Raw genomic sequence first — 22,797 nt, forward strand, 5'->3', positions numbered from 1 at the left:
CTCTCTGTCTTAAAAATAAACTTAAAAAAATGTTTGAAAAGAAATTTAAAGATTAAAAAAATAAATTGCCCAAAGTCACATAATTGTTGATAAACATATGCAAACCTGGGGTTCCAGGTCCTTAAAATCATCTCATAAAGAATTCATAGAGAGGAGGGATGAAGATTTACTGATTGCCAAATGGTGCTGGGAAAACTGGACAGCAGAATGAAACTGGACCACTTTCTTACACCATACAGAAAAATAAATTAAAATGGATTAAAGACATAAATGTGAGACCTGAAACCATAAAAATACTAGAAGAGAGCACAGGCAGTAATTTCTCTGACATTGGCCATTGTAACATTTTTCTAGATATGTCTCCTGAGGTAAGGGGTAAAAGCAAAAATAACCTATTGGGACTACATAAAAATAAAAAGCTCTGCACAGCAAAGGAAACAATAAACAAAACTAAAAGGCAACCTACGAAATGGGAGATCATATTTGGAAATGACATATCTGATAAAGGTTTAGTATCCAAAATATATAAAGAACTTATCAACTTAACAGCCCAAAACAAATAATTCAATTAAAAATAAAAATTAAAAATTAAAAATGAACAGATATTTCCCCAAACAAGACACACAAATGGCCGACAGACACATGAAGAGATGTTCAACATCATTCATCATCAAGGAAATGCAAACCCAAACTACAATGAGATATTATCTCACACCTGTCAGAATGGCTAAAATCTAAAACACAAAAACCAACGAGTGTTGGCAAGGATGTGGAGAAAAAGGAATGCTCTTGCACTTTTGGTGAGAATGCAAACTGGGCAGCCACTGTAGAGAACAGTATGGAGTTTCCTCAAAAAGTTAAAAATAGGTAGGTACACTACTGGGTACCCACCCAAAAAATACAAAAACACTAATTCAAAGGGATATCGGCACCCCTGTGTTTACAGCATTATTTATAATGGTCAAATTAGGGAAGCAGCCCATGTCCATTGATAGATGAATGGATAAAGAAGATGTGCTGTACGTATCCAACAGAATATTATTCAGCCATAAACAAAAATGGAATCTTGCCATTTTCAACAACATGCATGAAGCTAGAGAGTATAACACTAAACAAGATAAGCCAGTCAGAGAAAGACAAATACCATATGATTTCACTCCATGTGGAGTTTAAGAAATAAATGAACAAAGTAAAAAAAAAAAGAGACAGAGAAACAAACCAAGACATAGATTCTTAACTGTACAGAATACACGGATGGTCACCAGAGGAGAGGTGGGTGGAGGGATGGGTGCAATAGGTGATGGGGATTGAGGGGTGCGTTTGTCGGGATGAACATTAGGTGATGTATGGAATCGTTGAATCACTATATCGTACACCTAAAACTAATATAACGCTGCATGTTAACTATACTGGAATTAAAATAAAAACTTAATAAAAAAGATTTATTCATTGCCTAGTGTGTTCTAGGCAAATTAAAGCAGTAAGAATCTATTACTCTATCTGGTTAAAGATGTGCATGAATTGTTTTTGGGTAATGCACAGGTGAGATAGTTTTAACTGATCAATTCAGTGTTTTAAGTTCTGTAGAAGTTTTCATTTCCATGAAGTTGTCTCCCAACACCCCTCAATGGGACCTGTACCCTTCAGGGCACCTCGGTCAGCCTCCGTGGTAGGAATTCAGTAGATGCCAGGATTTCTTCACCATCTCCTTTCTTCTGGCTTCCCAGCCCTATTAATATCTGTGCTCTGGAGAAATCAACTTATATACTCTGAAATTTGCTAAGACATTTCTAATCACACATAGCTCTCCCCTACCAGTGCTAGGACTTGTGTTTCTACAATTGTCTTCTCTCCCATTTGGCCAGAGTTGGGGTTTGAGAATTCTACCAGTTGCCTTCTAGAGCTTTTGGTCTACCTCTGAGGATGGCCATTGTTTTTTTGCCTTCCCCCCACTCCCCGCTATATAGCTCAAAGGACTATCCTACTTTCCTCCATCAGTTATTCTCACTTCTCCTTCACCCACCTCCATTATTACAGATCATAATTCCTAACGTCTCTGCTGGGTTGCCTCTCAGACACAACTTCACACTCCTTCCCATTCTTTCCCATGCTTCTGCTCTCGTTGTGTGTGCTTCTCAGCTTCCTACGTGCTGACACCATCATCCATTTCTCGACTCCCTTTGTTTGCCAGTGATAACCTTCCTTTACCAAGAGGCTATGTGGTGTGGTGGTTACTAGAATGAGTTTTGAAACTATACACCCTGTATTCAAATTCCATTTCTGACACTTAGTAATGGTGGCAGATTACTTAGCCATTCTTTCAATTTCTCAATAAGGTTATTATGAAGACTTTATAAACAAACATTCCAATGGCTTATTGACTTTCTGAATCCTAATTCCTTAAACTAGTTTTCACGTTAGCTCTCACTTCACTCAAATCAACACTGTCAACATTATTTCCACATATTCACTTTGTTAATTCTGTTTCAGCCACACTAGCTTATTTACTTTCCTTAGTCAGGCCTTTTGTCCCATCTACCTATAAAAAGTCAAGAAGTTTTCCAAGACCTTCAGGCAACCACAGCCTCACCTTTTGCTATCATCCTAAAATGTATTGTCTGTGCCATCCAAATAGCGATTAACTCAGACTTATCTTACTGCATTTTCAACTGAACGGTTAATTTTCATATTTTATGCAAAATTGGAAGACACTGAGGGTAGGAAATGTGTCTACCTTTTCAGGTCCTATGCAGAATACCTAGAATGAGTGTTTATTTGCTGACTGGTTGAATGGCTAAAAATGAAGCGCTCATTAGAATATCTCTGTAGTATTTCCCTAGAAACATTTTTGGATGGCTTCTGGCTATAAATATGGGTAGACAAATATCTAAATCCTACTAAGCATAAAATTTAAAAATATTACAAAACCCCATTAAAAGAAAGGGTAGCTAGAATTTTATAAGATTAAGATAGTAGAACACTTATAGATAGGCAATTTTTAAAAAAATTTTTAATGTTTATTTATTTTTGAGAGGGAGAGAGACACAAGAAAGCGAGCAGGGGAGGGGCAGAGAGATAGGGAGACACAGAATCTCAAGCAGGCTCCAGACTCTGAGTGTCGGTACAGAGCTCGACACGGGGCTTGAACTCATGAATTGTGAGGTCATGACCTGAGCCAAAGTCGGACGCTTAACTGACTGAGCCACCCAGGTGCCCCTAGACAGGCAACTTTAATACCAAAGCCATGAGCTTAGGAATATTATAAGAAGAAGTATATGAACCCATAGCCTTACCTTTAACACACTTCCATTTTCAGAGATACTGAGGCCTGGTTTCTTCAGCAAGGGGCGGCCGTCCTTTAACCAAGTCAAAGTAGGTGGGGGGATAGCATCACTTTGACATAGCAGCTCCACGGCTTGACTAATGAGGACAGAGATGTTCTGTTCTTCTCCCATAATATTTGGTGGAACTAAGTGAAAGATGGGGTTTCCCTCAGGATAAAACAGGCCAGTACACTGCTTATCTTTATTAATCATCAGGACATACACAGAATAGCTTTATTTGTTCTTTTAAGATGTAGGATCACTATAATTCCAGCATACCCTCTGCTTCATTTGGTTCAGAGTCAAGTATTAATAAATCACTGATTAACATGTTCCTATTGAACAGAAATACTTTTTGCTAACCTTTCACTTTAAGAAGTTTTAGAACTGGAAATTCTCCCCAACTGCCTATTTCAGAAACTTTTTGAACTAGATGTTCCTGCTTAAGATTTCCAAAGTGGTAAGTCACTCGTGAAACATTTTGGAAATAGCAATAATTAAAAGCATATATATACTTTTGATATTTATTTATATCTTTTTTTGCAAAGGAAAATAAACTTTATAGACACAGAGGCAAAATTAAAAAATAGAGTTGAAAGAGATCATCCAGTCCCACCTCACGGTATATAAAACGTGAGGTGAGTGACAGACAATGACCGATTTGAAATAATGTGACTTAGAATTTAAATAAAAATTTGGAGAACAAAGAAATTATGTAACTAATTTGTGGCAAAGCTAGGAGTCTTCTGACTTGCAGTTTAGAGCTCTTTTTGGTTTTCCACGATGCCTTGTCAGCTTTCTATAAAATAAAGACCATGTGGGATAAATGATACAATAAAGAACAAAACGAAAGCAGTGACCAGCTGTACAACATACAATTACATAAAAGGAGGAAATGAGTTGAAATTTTAATGAGATTAAAATTAGAATCCCCTGGCTATTGAGCTTGTCAGACACTGCAGTGTGCTCTTGGAGAAGTCTAAGGAACCTCCTTCCCTTGGGTGTATTAAAAAATAGAGTAAACAATCATTTGTCTCAGATGGTTTAGGTACAGCCCTGCCAAGAAGGAGAGGGTGGGCTCCAAAACCTCGTGAGGGCTCTTTCAGGCCTGTATTTATAATACTTCAAAAAAACACAAACTAATGATGAAATCAGGCCCGTTACAAAGGGGTCACTCTGAAAAAACACACAGAGGAATTTCCTTGGCCATTTCTCACTAAATCCCCTAATTATTCAGGACTGTAGGAAACGTACCATATTTGTAGTATTTTTTTTTTTTTTTCACAAGAAAGGTTAAGCTGCAGTGAAATGAATCCTGAGGGATTTAACAAATGCTTTGATTGAAGTAAGTTTTTTGTGGTAAGGATCGTTACTCTATAGTCCATGTGCCATCATCTCGGGCTGGATACTGTGGCATGTGGCAAAACGACAACAAACGTGATAGGTTTTGACTAGTAACACTGCGATTCTGCAACCAGGAGGTTTCTTTGCTACCATGTCTCCTACAGAGGGAAAGGCATATAAACTAAAGGCCACTTTTTCGTACTATTTCTGGATGCAGGACCTGTGCTAAACCCAAAGGTACTGATGCCATGATGCAAAGAAATGCCACATGCAATAGTTGGAGTAGAGTAACAGAGCATTTGTGCAGAGATTCTCGATGCACCTTTGCTAAATTCAAGCACACACAGACATCTGGCTCTCGATAAGCTTATTCTATGGGGAATGGAAAACAGTGGGATTGTTTTTAATATGTGACACATTAGATAAAAGATATACAACCAGTCTGAGATTAAAACTGCTATCATATTAGCAAAAGCAGCACAGTTGGCCATTTTCTAAGGTATTATGAAAACAGATGTGCTCATCAGTCTTAGCACAAACAGCCCTTTAAAAAGTAGCCAATTTAACAGGTTGGAAATCATTTCAGGTAAAGTCTGGTCTCGGTGCATAAAAAAGTACCATGACCGTATAAAAATATGTTTATCTTAGAGTATTTATAGAATTTACAAAAGAACGTGAATTCTTTATGACTGCTGGTGGAAGTAAAAGTCAGAAATAATTCACAAAAGCAGAATGGTAATTTATTCCCAAATATTTTCTTCCAATTATTTTTCTTTATAGCTAAATGAGTTGGATCAAGTTCAAAAAGAAACCAGATTTTTTTTAAATTGAGAGGAAAAATGCAAAAACAACAGCGTATTTGTTTCCTAAGGAACATAAATTAAAGCAAATCTAATTACAGCTGAGGGTATCTATTACTGAAACTCATCTATATTTTCTGTCTTTTCATTCCCAACTTTTTGTTTAGTCTGAGAAGAGAACAAGCTTCTGCCCTTTAGACCTCAGCTTCCTTAGATGTTATCCCTATTTAGCTTTGTGGTTGTGCTGCTTAGGAAGGGGTGTATTATGTCTGTTTCTCATCCTATGCATTAAACTTGTTACATTTAATTATCAAAATCAGCACTGCTATAGGGTTATACTTGTTCAGGTGCTGGAGCACAAGTGATGTCTATCAAAGTTCTCTGAGCTTAGGTTTAAAGAAAAGGTACTACAGGAATCGTAATCATTTAAAAACCCAATTCTCTTGTTTTAGCGCCATTCTGGTTTTATACTAGAGAAAAATTTTTTAATGAACTACTCTTGTAGTTACAAGAGTGGGGAAAGCTCTTTTACCCACTGTCTACTCTTCTTATCACCCCCACAATCTACAATGTAAATCTGAAGGGGTTTACTGCTGGGGATAGACCTTCATTAGGCTCCAATGAGACGTGAGATTGTCAACGTTACTACTATATATACTACTATAGGAATACGATATATAGAGATAATGCTAAGAATGGAGGACAGATTGGAAACTAATTTCAGTTTTATTCTTTCTTGCTGGCTTTATTTCTTTATTTGCTTGCTATGCATCTACATTTTAAAAAAAATTTTATTATTTTTTTACACTTTTTTTAATGTTTATTTTTGACACAGAGAGAGAGAGAGAGACAGAGCATGAGTGGGGGAGGGGCAGAAAGAGAGGGAGACACAGAATTGGAAGCAGGCTCCAGGCTCTGAGCTGTTAGCACAGAGCCCGACGCGGGGCTCGAACTCACATACCGCGAGATCACGACCTGAGCCGAAGTCGGACGCTCAACGGACTGAGCCACCCAGGTGCCCCTGCATCTACATTTTAAATGCTGAATACATGTCCACATTTTCAAACATATTAGCTAGCCATCTGACTTTTATAACGGAGGAAAAGTCCCAGTTTTCAGACCAAAAGGGTGGCATGGAAATGTCTTGGCAAATGGTAAAAAATAGTGATGCATGTCTTTATGACTCCTGGAAAATACCAATTCTCTATCATCTCTCCAGCACTTTTGACATTAACCAATGTAGAAACGGAAGGAGCCATTCCCAGATTTTCACTGCTGACTAAAACTCAGAGAATACTCTTGTCATCCCTCCACTTGCTCGCTAATGATTGCAGGAGCTTTTGGATCATATACTTAGATTGATTAATGAATCACTCTCTAAGGATGTTTCAGATTGACAGCATTCCAATTCTTCATAATACATAAAAATGACCCAGTTAGATTTAAGGAAGAAGTAGATTCCCTGGGCCTGGGCATTTTAGACACATCTGTTATGTCAAACACACAGCACCAGCAAAGCTGGAGGCAGAATGTGGACTCACGTCGACTGCAGAAGCAACAGAAAAGAGAGAACATAGTTTACTAAGGCCAACTGGGACTTTCCAGCTCAATTTGTCATACAAGTTAGCCATTCTGTAACAAGGCTTTTTTTTTTTTTCTATCAAAAAACTATGACTTATAAGTTATTTGTGATCATTACATTTGCTTTTGGCAAATGTATAAAGAGCAGTCAACCCACATGGTTTGAAGGTAAAAAAAAAAAAAAAAGTGATATATTTGGAATAGGAATGAACTATTTGGAAGTGAGGGAGGACTTAGGATTGTACACCTGAAACTAATATAATACTACGTGAATTATACTGGAATTAAAATAGAAAAAAAAATCCAGATACTCTTTGAGGGGGCACAGAGAAACAATTCCATTATTCCATGACTAAGGAATATAATTCAAATAAGACGCTGAAAAAAGTCTAAAACAGCTCTAAATGGAAAGGTAAACTAAATTGTGGAATGAAAAGCACATTTTATGGATGGAGCCCAATTAGGACCAAACTTTGTGCAGGAGGACTTTTGCTGTGATAGAATTAGACATTTCCTTTTGTACCTTATGGCTGCATCGTAAGTAGAAAAAACTTGAATTTTATCTAAATTTATGCTTAGTTTAACTTTTGCTTTTCAAATAGCCTTTAATTCATAGACATAGCATGGACTACAAAATATGCTGATTGTAACTTAAAAGTAATAAAATCTAGGCGCTGAGTAGAATGGATCAAGAGAGCTACTTGAACAGACGCTTTCTTTAGTGAGATTTTATCTTTCAAATTGCAAAGCTGCTTTCCATAGCCATCTGTTCTTCAGAGTATTCTGTGAAACCAATACCCGGCATGCTGGATGTATGCTTATCTTAATTTCTCAGAACTTTAAGAAAGGAAAATCAGTCAAAGTGAAATACAAGGCAGAAAGGTAGAATTTGATTTGAGTTGATACTGTGATATCATTTCTATTGCTCATAGTTCTTTATCAACAACTTTCCTTAACTTTCTCAATGATCTTAGGAAGTAAACACATCTATATCAGAGCAGGAGTAATTATTAAAATATCTCACCATATACTCTAAGGTCAATGTCCCTGTGTTTCTCCCCAGCAGCATTCACTGCCACGCAGGTATATCTCCCGGTATCACTGATTTGTGCGCTGGTCAGTGCTAGGATGCGGCCTCCAGACAGAACCTATCAATGATAAGAAAGATAAATAACTAACATGCCCCTCTGAGAAACATATGCATAAACAGCCTTATTCTCCTATTTTCTGAGGTTGATCAATTGACATTTGCCTCCGGAAAGAGTTCCACTTGGATATTTTTTATTTTATTTATTTTATTTTATTTTATTTCCTGTCAGATTTATTTTATTTTATTTTATTTTATTTTATTTTATTTTATTTTATTTTATTTTATTTTATTTTATTTTATTTTATTTATTTTATTTTATTTTTAGTGGGCAACCATCGTAAAATCTACTTCCCATCCTATCTTTGAAAGAAGACTGTGAAAAAAAAGCCAGAACCAAACTTAGCAATCACTGAAAACAAGATCAAGTGATAGTCCAATCCCATCTATACTGACTACAGAGAGAGAGAAAGCCACCAGGGGAGAAAGATGAGAATAAGTGAGAACAAGAGGAGCTAATTTCCCTTCTAATTTTCTTGGGTAGAATAAATAAGAAGTTACGATGAATAGCAAAATAGCAGCCAAATAAATTAGTCATATTCATAGCTTTTTAACCCATTAGTCTAGTGGTACTTCTAAAATATTGACATCAAGTCTGGGTCTTTTATGGTCCCAAATTCTGCAAGCATTGGATTTTTGAGAAAAGCTAAAGAAGTAGATTGGTGGGAGAACTAAATTCCCTGCTAAGCAAAATAAAACTAAAGTATACTTTAAATGAGATATATGTGCTTCTATATATTTTTTAATGTCCATTTATTTATTTTGAGAGAGAGAAAGAGAATGCCCACAAGAGTGGGAGAGGGGCGGAGAGGGGCAGAGAGAGAGAGAGAGAGAGAGAGAAAGAATATCCCACGCAGGCTCCTCACTGTCAGTGCAGAGCTCAACATGGGGCTCAATCTAATGACTGTGAGATCATGACTTGGTCTGAAATCAAGAGTCAGACACTTAACCAAGTGAGCCACCCAGGCTTTATATTTTTATTTTTATATTTTATGCTTCTATATTTTTAATTTTGAGTCAATGTAAAGCACTTAAATGCTTTCTCAGACTCAAATTTCATTTCTTACAATGTTGCCTTTCTAGTATTTCTTAATTATTTTATGTTTTTGTAAAATTAAATACAGTCTATATGGTTCTCTCTCTAATTCATTAATATTTCCAAACATTTAAATATAAATTTTATGAGGAAATTCCTGTTTTTACTGTTGATCAACATTTTTCTTTTTGAGAGAGAAAGAGAGAAGGGGAGGAGCAGAGAGAGTGAGGGAAAGAGAGAGAGTCTCAAGCAGGCTCTGCATTGTCAGTACAGAGCCTGACACGGGGCTCAAACCCATGAACTGTGAGATCATGACTTGAGCTGAAACCAAGAGTTGGATGCTTAACTGACTAAACCACCCAGGCACCCCTGTTGATCAACATTTCTTTGTGCGAGGTATCTTTTGTGGTGGTGGCAGGGAATAGAGATGGGGAGGTAGGAAGCAAGTAAAACAGATGGGGGTGCCTGGGTGGCTCAATCGGTTAAGCACCTGACTCTTAGTTTTGGCTCAGGTCATGATCTCATGGCTCATGAGTTTGCGTTCTGTGCTGGGCTCCAAGCAGACAGCATGGAGCCTGCTTGGGATTCTCCATCTCTCTCTCTGCCCCTCCCATACTTGTGCACTCTCTCTCCCAAAATAAATAAATGAACTTAGAAAGAAAGAAAGAAAGAAAGAAAGAAAGAAAGAAAGAAAGAAAGAAAGAAAGAAAGAGGCTAAAACAAATGGTCAATATATAGTACCTACATATGAAATAAAAGAATTCTTATATGTAGTGGGTTTTAAAGAATTGTTTAGAAATCCCAAGTGTGGCTATGGTATTTATGGATGTATATATATGTGTATGTTTTTGGATAACAATTGTTAATTTGTATTTTCCAAATCTGGTTAATAGCTTTACCTGTTTGTACTGTATTTAATAATCAGGTGGTAGATTGCCCTTAAGAAATAACAAAGAGTACCTGTATCCCATTAGTGAAACTAGAGACAGGGCTGCCATCTTTCAACCAGGTCAGACTTGGGGCAGGGATACCTCTGGCTTCACATTCTAACCTCACCAGGTTATTAACCACCACTGCCACCATGTTACTGCTGCCAGAAATCGATGGGGGCACTGAAAAGAAATAAAAAATAAATAAAAGGAAGTTATGTTAACATTACAGAATATTTCACCTCAAAATAATTAAAAGTATATATAATGTCTATAGTTGTATTTTCACATGTGGGTTTTTGGTGGCTTTGTTTTGTTTTGTTTTGTTTTGGTGAGTTCTTTCACATTATTTTGAGATTCTATTTATAGCTATCCTTTGAGGTAAGTAGTGCAATTATCAATATTTACAATTGAGGAAAGCTACTTTGCTTAGGAAATCCAGTTTTTAACAGCAGAGTGTTTTTATTTCTTGATTTCCGTGTGTGTGTGTGTGTGTGTGTGTGTGTGTGTGTGTGTGTCTTCCTCCACTGTATCTATGACTACCTTGTTGTCTTAAAAGCATTATTAGAGATAATAATTTGAAATCTTTCTTTGGCCAAAACCCATGATTTTGATAGACAATATTTACAAATAAGGTTATTGCCATAAGTTGATAAGATCATTGATGACTATTTCAACAGTTCATCTAATTTTTTTAATTTTAATAATTTATTGTCAAGTTAGCTAAATATACAGTGTATACAGTGTAGTCATGGCTTCAGGAGTAGATTCCCATGATTCATCCCTTACATTCAACACCCATTGCTCATCCCAACACATGCCCTTCTAAATGCCCATCTCCCATTTTCCCCAACCCCATACTCCCAACCCCCATCAGCCCTCAGTTGGTTCTCTGTATTTAAGAGTCTCTTATGGTTTGCCTCCCTCTTTGTTTATAACTTATTTTTCCTTCCCTTCCATTATGGTCTTCTGTTGAGTTTTTCAAATTCCACATATGAGTGAAAACATATGGTATCTGTCTTTCTCCGACTGACTTATTTCACTGAGCATAATACCCTCCAGTTCCATCCACATTGTTGCAAATGGCAAGATTCCACTCTTTTTCATCGCCGAGTAGTATTCCATTGTCTCTATATGCTACATCTTCTTTAGCCATTCATTAGTTGATGGACATTTGGGCTCTTTCCATAATTTGTCTATTGTTGATAATGCTGCTATTAACATTGGGGTACATGTGCCCCTATGAATCAGCACTCCTGTATCCTTTGTATAAATTTCTAGTAGTGCTACTCCTGGGTTATAGGGTAGTTCTATTCTTAATTTTTTGAGGAATCTCCACACTGTTTTCCAGAGTGGTTGCACCAGTTTGCATTCTCACCAACAGTGAAAGAGGGCTCCCCTTTTTCCACATCCTAGCCAATACCTGTTGTTTCCTGAGTTGTTCATTTTAGCCACTTGGACTGGTGTGAGGTGGTATCTCAGTGTGGTTTTGATTTGTATTTCCCTAATGATGAGTGATGTTGAACATTTTCTCATATGTGTATTAGCCATCCAGATGTCTTCTTTGGAAAAGTGTCTATTCATGCCTTCTGTCTATTTCTTCACTGGATTATTTGTTTTTCAGGTGTTGAGTTTGGTAAGTTCTTTATAGATTTTTGATACTAACCCTTTATCCAATATGTCTTTTACAAACAGCTTCTCCCATTCCATCGGTTGCCTTTTAGTTTTGTTGATTGTTTCCCTGCTGTGCAGAAGCTTTTTATCTTGATGAGGCCCCATAGTTCATTTTTTGCCTTTATTTCCCTTGCCTTCGGAGACATGTCAATTAAGAAGTTGCTGTGGCTGAGGTCAGAGAGATTGTTGCCTGTTTTCTCCTCTAGGATTTTGATGGTTTCCTGTCTCACATTTAGGTCTTTCATCCATTTTAATTTATTTTTGTGTATGGTGTTAAGAAAGTGGTCCAGTTTCATTCTTCTGCATGTTGCTGTCCAGCTCTCCCAGCACCATTTGCTCAGGAGACTGTTTCCATTGGATACTCTTTGCTGGTTGGTCAAAGATTAGTTGGCTATACATTTGTGGGTCCAATTTGGGTTCTCTATTCTATTCCATTGGTCTATGTGTCTGTTTTTGGGCCAATACCATACTGTCTTGATGATTACAGCTTTGTAGTACAGGCTAAAGTCTGGGATTATGATGCCTCCAGCTTTGGTTTCCTTTTTCAACATGACTTTGGTTATTCAGGGTCTTCTGTGGTTCCATTTAAACTTTAGGATTGTTTGTTTTAGCTCAGAGAAGAATGCTGGTGCTATTTTGATTGGGATTACATTGAATATATAGAAGCAATCTTAAGCTCAACAGCATGTGAAACTAGAGAATTTTAATAGGAATCAGGAAATGAAAACATTCATCAGTTTTAGAACACTGCACCTTTAGAAAGATAGCAAAACACACTATGTTAAATATTTATGCTAAAGTTTTATAGAAGCACTTAATCATTTTGAATGTGTTTTTACTCCAGTGTGAATCTAGGGGAAGTGGCACTAACCATGGACCTGTAGACTGTAAAATAACTCTGTAGCTCCAGCTGAGTTGATGGCCACACATTTATATATACCAGCATCAGCAATCTGGGCACTTTCAATATCAATGATCTGTCCTCTGTTCAAGAAAGTCACACTGGTGGACCCCGAGAGTGGACGATTATCTTTATACCATGTAATAGCTGTAAGAGGAAAAAGAGAGAAAGCTTTCTTTTAAAAGCTTGATACCACTAAATTGGAGCTTAACCAAAATACTAATAATTGCTTTAGTCTTTTGCTTGTCATTCAAATTTAAACAGTTTAAGAATCTCTTTAGGATTGGTTTTGAAGAGGAGGTAACCCTAAGAAAAACATGAATAGCCAAACTAATATAAGAGTCCTGAAAATGAAATTATAAAACAAATACTCTTTTTATTATCTCTAATATATCAGTATTGTTTGATAGCAAACTTTTAACCAGTTCTATTTCTTTTTGTTGTTTATACTTCTCTTATCAATAAAAAATTTTGTCTATGCATTTTATCAAAACCAAAGACTATATATACCATTAACCTAAAAATTATATTATTCTTGATTCATATTGATAACTTACTAGTGATGAGAATCAACAAAATAATAGTCTCATCAAATGACTGATTATTATAATCAATTTGAACTAGAGAAAACAAATATTTTCCAACATAAATGTATAAAAAATACCATTGTGAGTTTTGTGGCCACAGTAAGGGCAATAAGAGGATTAATTATTCCCATATTACTACCTTGTTCAAATGGGTAAATTATTTCATAGAGTTAGAAGCAATGAAAATTCAAAAATATCATCCACCTCCTGATATCCTTATCAATGCTTTACCCTTAGAATGTATCCTATAATCTTTCCTTTATTAGTAATTGCTATATGGTGCTCATAAACAGGTTTAGCTTTTCCCAGAAATCTTAAAATGTCAGAGACTCCACAGGTAAACCTACCGGGCAAGGGGTTGCCAGCTGCCTTGCACTCCAACTGAATGGGGTTGTTCAGCACCACCGTCTCATTCAACATCTTCCCTGCATCCTCCAGGCTAGGCGGTTCTGCAAGACGCCCAAACATAATTAATTCACATAAGTAGGCTATTTAAACAAAAACTATTTGTTCGGTGGAAATTATCATTCCTTTCTTCCTTTCACATACATATACTGATATACTTGGAATAAAAGTCAAGTATACTATTAAGTAGAATTGGAGAACAGGATTAAAAAAAAAAGATCTCAATAAGTTTTTAGGATCATCCATTCCTCTGTGCGCAAATAGGAAAATCCTCAGAATTATAGATTAGCAGGGTAGCAAAGAAAGCTAAAGGACTATTTTTCTATTCCAATTAACCTGATTAGTCTGATGATGAATTGCCTTTAACAAGAAGTAAGCTATCCCATTTGAACTCTTCCAGTGAAAGGGAAATCTATTTCTCAAAATATCTGACTTTATCTTTGTAGAGTATAATCTTAAAGCATTTCAGAAAAATTAAGAGTCTTTTTTTGGTGTATCGCAGTTTTTTCTTTTGATATAAAAGTTATAATTAAATTGTTAGTAAAATAAAATAGAAAACTATATTTTTAATTTTAACTTTTAAAAAATGTTTATTTTGAGAGAGAGTGAGCATGCATAAGTGAGGGAGAAGCAGAGAGAGAGAGAGAGAGAGAGAGGGAGAATCCCAAGCTGACTCCACACTGTCAGCACAGAGCCGAACACAGGACTCGATCTCACAAACCGTGAGATTAAGACCTGAGGTGAAATCCAAAGTCCAATGTTTAAATGACTGAGCCACCCAGGCACACCTATTTTAAATTTTAAACATCACAGATAATGCTACTTTACGATTCAGTGTGCATATAATAAAGTAGGAATTTGGAAAGTCCAAGAGGCATAGTATAAAAGGAATAACAACATAGAATAGCAATGCCCTATGTTTCCTACACGATCTCAGGTAATATAGGAATGACGCCAGGATGAAAAACTCACAAGTAAACTAGAGGTCTTATCTTATTGTGAGAAGATGCTGTAAATGTAAGTTAGTATCTGAAGTTTATATAAAAACTACATTTTAAAGATTTGCTAAACTTATTCAGTGCACTGGAACCCTTCAACCCCACTCCATCTATTCATTAATCTATTAAAAACAGAAGAGGAAAAGGAGAAAGGAAAACAAGAAAAATTATTAGAACTAAATAAGATGGAAGAAATAAAATCAAATATGTGAATCAAGAGCATAAATGTGAATGAACTGATTTTCTTTGTACAATAGACAAAGAGTTAACACATTTGTGGGTTAATGCTATTTTCTTTAATAAAAAAAGTCCAAGTGGATAAAGAGCATAAATAAAAAACCCACAAAAATGCTAACAGTAAAGAGTTGGGCAAAGGTGTACTAGGAAAGCAGGATCATATCAGTTTCTAACAAACTGGTATCCTAAGCAAAAAGCATCAAATATAATAAAGCTACCTGCTTTCTTTTGCTTGACAGGTCACAAGAAACAAAGAGTCCATTTTAATGGCAATGCTATATGCATTGAATAACAAAGCAAAATTTGTTAAAAAGCAGGACAATTTTGAAAAATCTAAAAGGAGCATATTTTAGTGCACTTTCTTAGGAATTGACTATAGTGAAATAAAAATTAAGTTTTAAAGAGTTTGAAAAATAATATTACCCATCCAGATTGTATGTGCATATGTGTGTGTAGGTGCATTTATAGTTAACAAGAAATATACATTTCTCAAATGCCAATAGAATATTTTCAAAACTGACTGTATATTAGGCCACAGAATCTCAATAAGGCATTTATAACTACAATTTAATAAACTATAATAAAAATAAGTAGAGGTCAAAAACAAAAATATAAAGCTCTTTACAGGAGGATAACTTCATTAAAGAAAAAATCAAGATAAAAGTATATGATTACAAAAAAATAAAATATGAGATTGATTATAATTAAAACATATAGGATGTCACCTAGCTGTAGAGTATAGTACTCAAAGGAAATCCTAAAGCCTCCAATGAATATATTTAAAAACTAAGAAATAATAAAAATAAATGTTGTAAGCACATTCAACCGGGAATCCAATAAAATAAACCAAAAGAAGTCAGGGAGAGAGAAACAATAAAAATGAAAGCAGAAGAGAGCACCAAAGAAAATAAGCAAAAACAACAAAAGCTGATTTTCAACAAATTTAAAATAAAATCTGTCCTCAAGGGGTAAATGTCTTGGTGGGTCAGATCTCTGTATTTCTGGAGGTTGTTCCTAAAGGGAAAGCCTACAACCCACTCTTCCTTTATATCTGTATCCACTTAATTTAATGCGTTAACCCTTCCTGTTTGAAAGCCTAGAATGTTTCTGTTCTCTGCACTGAATTCAGAAGAATGATACTGTATTTAAGGACAAAAACCTTTAAATAGGGCTATCTGACTTTTCCAACAAAAGGAAAAATAGTTAGTCCATGGCACATTCCTTCAAAACAGTTATTTAAATACTCACTTGAAGCCTTCTGGACTGAAGTGATCACTGAAGGCTTTGACAGACTATGTAGCTGCTGCAATAAAACATTATGGTAAGAATAAGAAATGCAAGAGCTATGGAGTAGGTTGGCTATTTTTCACTCCCCTAGAGAACTTAAAGGAAAAAGATTAGACGTCAGCAAGAATGGCAAAGAACTCTGAAAATCCACTCCTCCATAAAAGAAACAAGAACACTGGAAAATTTGTCAAAATCAACTTTTTCAGAACTCTGGAAATTAACCAAAGACTTGCAACAATCCAAGAAGTGTTTATTCAAGAAAAAAAGCTAAATCTCATTAAGAACAGTGAGTTTCATGGCATTTTATCTCCCTCTATTCCCAACACTCTCTCCCCAGCTCAGCAGTAATCTTGAAAACAAATAACCTAGCAAACACGGTGAAAAAAGCAGCAGATACTGAAAGAAGCAGAATGGGTTTGGAACTACCTAAGGGCACCATTCCTAGAAAACTGGCACTGTTTGACCTATTTGGCCCTTCCCTGGAAATCCACACTCAAAGGACTTGTCTTTATTCAGCAGGTTCAGTTTGCTCAGTGCAGCCTTTTCCCCAGGGGCATGTTAAAGTCTGTAAAAACAGATTTCACAGGAATTGTTGAGAAAACTTACCATATTAGTTTCCTTTTGCTTTCACAACAAATTGCCTCAAACTTGATAGTTTAACAATACAAATTTATTATCTTACAGTTCTATGGGTGAGAAGTACAACACAGTCTCACCAGGTTAAAACAAATGTCTCAAAAGGGCGCAATTCCTTTCTGTAAGCTGCAGAGGAGAATCTATTTCCTTGTCTTTTCCAATTTAGAGAGGACACTTACATTCTTTGGTTTTCACCCTCCTGCCTTCCATCTTCAAAATCAGCAATGGAGATGTGGGGCAGACTCATAAGACCCTCTCATCCTATCACTGTGAAGTCCTGCCTCCCTCTTCCACTTTTAATGTCCTTCTGATCACACTGGGTACCCTGGATAATCCAGGGTAATCTCCCTATTTTGAGGTCAGTTGATTAACAACTTTAATTCCATTTGTATTCTTAATTCCTCTTTGCATGTTACCTAACATATTCACAGGTTCTAGGAGTAGGATGTGAACATTTTGGGGGGTACCAGTATTCTACCTATTCACTAAATAAAAAAAACAGAAGATGCAAACAAAAAAACCCAGCAACAACAGTGACAACAATAACACTAATTATGGAAAGAAGAGAATATGACTTCCAAAATTGCCACATTATATTATTTTTCTAAATTTTTTAATTCTAGTATATTTAATGTTTAGTGTTATATTAGTTTCAAGTGTACAATATGGTAATTCAATACTTCTATACATTACTCATTGCTCATCATGGTAAGTATTCTCTTAATCCCCTTCACCCATCCCCCTACCCTCTGGTAACCATCAGTTTGTTCTCTATTAAGTCTGCTTTGTTTTTGTTTGTTTTCTTTGCTTATCTCTTTTTTCTGTTAATTTGTTTTGTTTCTTAAATTCCACATATGAGTGAAATCATATGGTATTTGTCTTTCTCTGACTATTTCACTTAGCGTTATACTCTCTAGATCCACCCATATTGTTGCAAATGGCCAGACTTCATTCTTTTTTATGGCTAATATTCCATTATATATATATGTGGGTACACACATACACACATATGTGTACGTATGTGTGTGTGTGTGTGTGTGTGTGTGTGTATAAAACCTTTTCTTTATTCATTCATCTATCAGTGGACACTTAGGTTGCTTTCATAATTTGGCTATTATAAGTAATGCTGCAGTAAACATAGGAGTGCATATATCTTTTTGATTTAGTGTTTTGGTATTCTTTGGGTAAATACCCAATAGTAGAATTACTGGGTCAGAAGATAATTCTATTTTTAAGTTTTTGAGGAACCTCCATACTGTTTTCCACAGTGGTTGCACTAGTTTGCATTCCCACCAACAGTGCATGAGTGTTCCTTTCTCTCCACATCTTTACCAACACTTGCTTGTCTTTTTTACTTTAGCCATTCTGACAGGTGTGAGGTGATATCTCATTGAAGTTTTTTAAAATGTTTATTAATTTTTGAGAGAGACAGAGAGAGAGAGAGAGAGAGAGAGAAAGAGAGAGAGAGAGAGAGAGAGAGAGAGAGAGAGAGAACAAGTGAGGGATGGGCAGAGAGAATGGGATACAGAGGATCCAAAGCAGGATCTGCATCCAGAGTGCAGAGCCTGATGCAGGGCTCAAACTCACAAACTGCAAGATCATCACCTGAGCTGAAACCAAGAGGCAGACACTTAACTACCTAAGCCACTCAGGCATCCCATCTCATTGTAGTTTTGATTTGCTTTTCCCTTATGATTAGTGATGCTCTGCATCTTTTTATGCCACATTATATTATTTAAAATGTCTACTTTTCAACACAAAATTATGGAACATGCAAAGAAATAAGACAGCATGGTCCATGCACAAGAAAAGAAGCAGTCAAGAGAAAATGTCCATGAGGAGGCCCAGGTGTTGAACTTCTTAGACAAAGACTTTATTTTTTTTAATGTTTATTTATTTATTTTAAGATAGAGAGAGGGAGAGGGAATGTGAGCAGGGGATGGCAGAGAGAGAGGGAAAGAGAGACTTCCAAGCAGGCTCATGCTGTCAGCACAGAGCCTGATGCAGGGCTCGATCCCACAAATTGTGAGATCATGACCTAAGCTGAAATCAAGAGTACGACACTTAACAGGCACCCCTAGACAAAGACTTTAACTCAGCTATTTTAAGTACATTCCAAGAGCTAAAAGAAACCACGTTTAAAGATCTAAAGGAAAGTAGGAGAATGATGTTTCACTAAACTGGGAGTATCAACTAAGAACTGGAAATTGTAGAAAGAACCAAATAGAAAGTCTGAAATTTTAAAGTGCAATATTTGAGCTGGAAGAAGAAAGAGTCAGTAACTTAAAGAGAGATCAATTGAGATTATCCAAGTTTAGAAGCAGAAAGAAAAAAAGAACAAAGAAAAATCAACAGAACAGAGCCTGAGGGTTATGGGCCACCATCAAATATTATGCATAATGTAAGTCCCAAAGGAGAGGAGAGAAAGTGTAGAAAGAACATTTGAAGAAATGAAGGTGGTTGAAACCTTCCCAAATTTGAGGGAAAACATTAATGTACACATTTAAGAAGTTCAACAAACTTCAACTTTAAAGAAGTTTAACAAATTCCAACTTGGATATATCATAAAAAAAAGAGACAATCTTAAGAGCAGCAAAATGGAGAAGTGATTTATCATATACAGGAATTCTCAATAAATCCAATAGTTGATTTTTCATTTAAAAAAATGGAGGCCACAAAGCACTGGGCGACTTATTAAGAGTGAGGAAAGAAAAAGACTATCAACAAAGAATTCTATCTTAAGCAAAACTATCCTTCAGAAGGAGAAATTAAAACATTCATGGAAATAAAAAAAAAAAACCAGAGCATTCATTGCTAGTCTCCAGCCTCACAAGAAATACTGCAGAGAGTCCTTCAGGCTACAAATAAATAGTAACTCTAATACACATGAAAAAATAAAAGAGCACTAGTAGATGTAACTAATAATAAAAACAGTAAAACTGTGTATTTTGAGCAAAACTATTTTTTCTCCTCTCTGATTTAAAAGACAACAGCATAGGGGTGCCTGGGTGGCTCAGTTGGTTAGGTGTCTGACTTCAGCTCAGGTCATATCTCACAGTTCATGAGTTCGAGCCCCATGTCAGGTTTTGTGCTGACAGCTCAGAGCCTGGAGCCTGCTTTGAATTCTGTGTCTCCTTCTCTCTTCCCCTCCCTTGCTCACACTCTATCTCTTGCTGTCTCTCAAAAATAAACAAACATTAAAAAAATTTTTTTTAAATTTTTTTTTTTTAACATTTATTTATTTTTGAGACAGAGAGAGACAGAGCATGAACGGGGGAGGGTCAGAGAGAGGGGGAGACACAGAATCTGAAACGGGCTCCAGGCTCTGAGCTGTCAGCACAGAGCCCGATGCGGGGCTCGAACTCACATACCGCAAGATCGTGACCTGAGCCGAAGTCGGACGCTTAACCGACTGAGCCACCCAGGCGCCCCAAAATTTTTTTTAATAAAAAATAAAAGACAACAGCATAAGTCAATAATTATAAGTCTGTATTGATGGGGTCATGAGGAATAAAGGTGTAATTTGTGTGGCACGAATAGCACAAAAGAGGGAAAAGGGAAGAGAGTTATAAAGCAGCAAAACTCTTTATACTATTGAAATTAAATTGGTTTTAATCCAAAGTATAATATTGTTAATTAAGAAGCTAATTGTAATCCCCAAGGTAATCACTAAAAATAAACTCAAAAAAATACAGTAAAAGAAACAAGAGAAATAAAATGGTACATAAGGAAATATCTATTTAATAAAAAAGGCAGTAATGGAGAAACATAAAAACCAAAATAACATAATACATATAAAAAACACATAGCATGGTAGACTATACACTCTATCATGTCAGTAATTACATTAAATGTAAATGGATTAAATACTACTCAAAAGGCACAGACTAGCAGAATGGATTTAAAACAAAAAAAACAAAAATATGACCCAACTGTATGTTGTCTACAAGAGACACACTTTTGAGTCAAAGATACAAATAGGTTGAAAGTGAAAGGACATAAAAAGATAAACGATGCAAACAGCAGACAAACAAAAACCAGGGAGACTATATCAATATCAAACAAAATGGACTTCAAAACAAAAATCATTACTAGCAACAAAATAGGGTAATTTTAAATGATACTGAGTCTTAACACATTAAAAAAATATAACAATTATAACTATACATTTACATAACAACAGAATCTCAAGACACATGGAACAAAAATTTTTAGAATCAAAAGGAGAAACAGGTAATTCAATAATAAATAATTGAAGGCATCATTATTTCAGTTTCAATAACGGATAGAACTGAACAGGAAATTAACAACTAATGGAAGACCTGAACAACAGTATAAACCACAAACACACATGGAACAGTCCATGCAATAACAGAAGAATACACATTCTTCTTAAATGCATTTGTAACATTCTCAAGGATGGACCATGTTAGACTTTAAAACAAGTCTCAATACATTCAAAAGGCTTAACATCATATAAAGTACCCTGAAACCAATACTACACTATATTTTAACTAATTTGGATTAAATAAAATCTTGGAAGACAAAAAATCATACAAAGTATGTTCTGCAACCACAGTGGAACAAAATTAAGTATCAATGATAAGAGAAGACTTAAGAAATTCACAGATATGTGGAAATTAAGCAACACACTCTTAAGTAGCTAAGTGATCAAAAAAATCATATGGGATTGAGGAGGGCACGTGTTGGGATGAGCACTGAGTGTTGTATGGAAACCAATTTGTCAATAAATTATATTAAAAAATAATATGGGGTACTTGATAAAACTCTGAAAACATGAAAATAAAATGATAACATACCAAAACTTATGGGATACACATAAAGCAATGCTTGGAGTAAAATGTGTAGCCATAAACAACTGCATTACAAACAGATCTCAAACCAATAACTTAATATTCCATCTTAAGAAACCAGAAAAAAGAGAGTAAAGTAATCCAAACAAGCAGAAGGAAGGAAAAAAAAATAAAGATTAGGGTACAAATAAATTAAATAGACAATAAAAAGATGAAAGAGATATCAACAAAACTAAAACCTGGTATTTTGAAAAGATCAACAATATGGACAAAATTTTAGATAGGCTGACCATGACAAAACATAAAGAGAGAAGATGAAATTACTACAATTAGAAATGAAAGAGGATCAACCATACAGAATTAAAGAGGACTATAAGGGAATATTATAAACCAGTGTGTGCCAACAAATTAGATAATCTAGATGAAATATACGGTTTATACAAAGTCACAAATTACTAAAACTGGCTCAAGAAAAAGTAGAAAATCTGAATAGATGTGCAAAACTTAAAAATTACATTAGTAATAAAGTCCTGCAACCAAACATTTAAGGAAAATTACTTCACAAACTCTTTCAAAATAGAGCAGAGAGGGAACACATCTCAAATCACTCTAAGAGGCCAGTTGTACCATGATAACAAAACCAGACAGAGAAAGTGAATAAAGGACACTACAGACCAACATCCTTTATGAATAAAGACATAAAAATAATCAACAAAATACTAGTAAGGTGAATCCAGCAACATATAAAACCAATTAAGCACCATAACCAAGAGGGACTAATACTAGGAAGGCAGGGTTGGTTTGACATATGAAAATCAATCAGTGTAATCAAGACAGTGTGGTACTCAAAAATTAACTTGAAATGGATTAAAGCCATAAATGTAAGACCTGAAACCACAAAACTCCTAGAAGAAAACATAGGGTAAAGTGTACTTAACATTTGCTTTAGCAATGATTTCTTGGATATGACACCAAAGGTACAAACAACAAAAGCAAAATAAACAAGTGGGACTACAGCAACTAAAAATCTTCTGCATAGCAAAGAAAAACGATGCAAACAGTAGACAAACAAAAACCAGGGAGGCTATATGAAATGAA

The 22,797-nt window shown here is 35.6% G+C and overlaps 1 protein-coding gene across 1 annotated transcript in view; it reads right to left on the reverse strand.

Annotated features, from left to right (window-relative positions):
- The window catches only part of HMCN1 (hemicentin 1), a 465,407-nt gene that overhangs the window by 150,989 nt on the left and 291,621 nt on the right, over positions 1–22,797 (reverse strand). The window contains exons 37-41 of the mRNA XM_042924627.1: positions 13,670–13,771; positions 12,706–12,882; positions 10,192–10,343; positions 8,073–8,196; positions 3,294–3,469 (exon numbers count right to left, since the gene is read on the reverse strand). Coding sequence (XP_042780561.1) covers positions 3,294–3,469; positions 8,073–8,196; positions 10,192–10,343; positions 12,706–12,882; positions 13,670–13,771 — 731 coding nt within the window. The remainder of the gene's footprint in view (positions 1–3,293; positions 3,470–8,072; positions 8,197–10,191; positions 10,344–12,705; positions 12,883–13,669; positions 13,772–22,797) is intronic.

Source organism: Panthera leo, chromosome F3 (assembly GCF_018350215.1).
Source record: "Panthera leo isolate Ple1 chromosome F3, P.leo_Ple1_pat1.1, whole genome shotgun sequence".
Lineage (NCBI taxonomy): Eukaryota > Metazoa > Chordata > Mammalia > Carnivora > Felidae > Panthera > Panthera leo.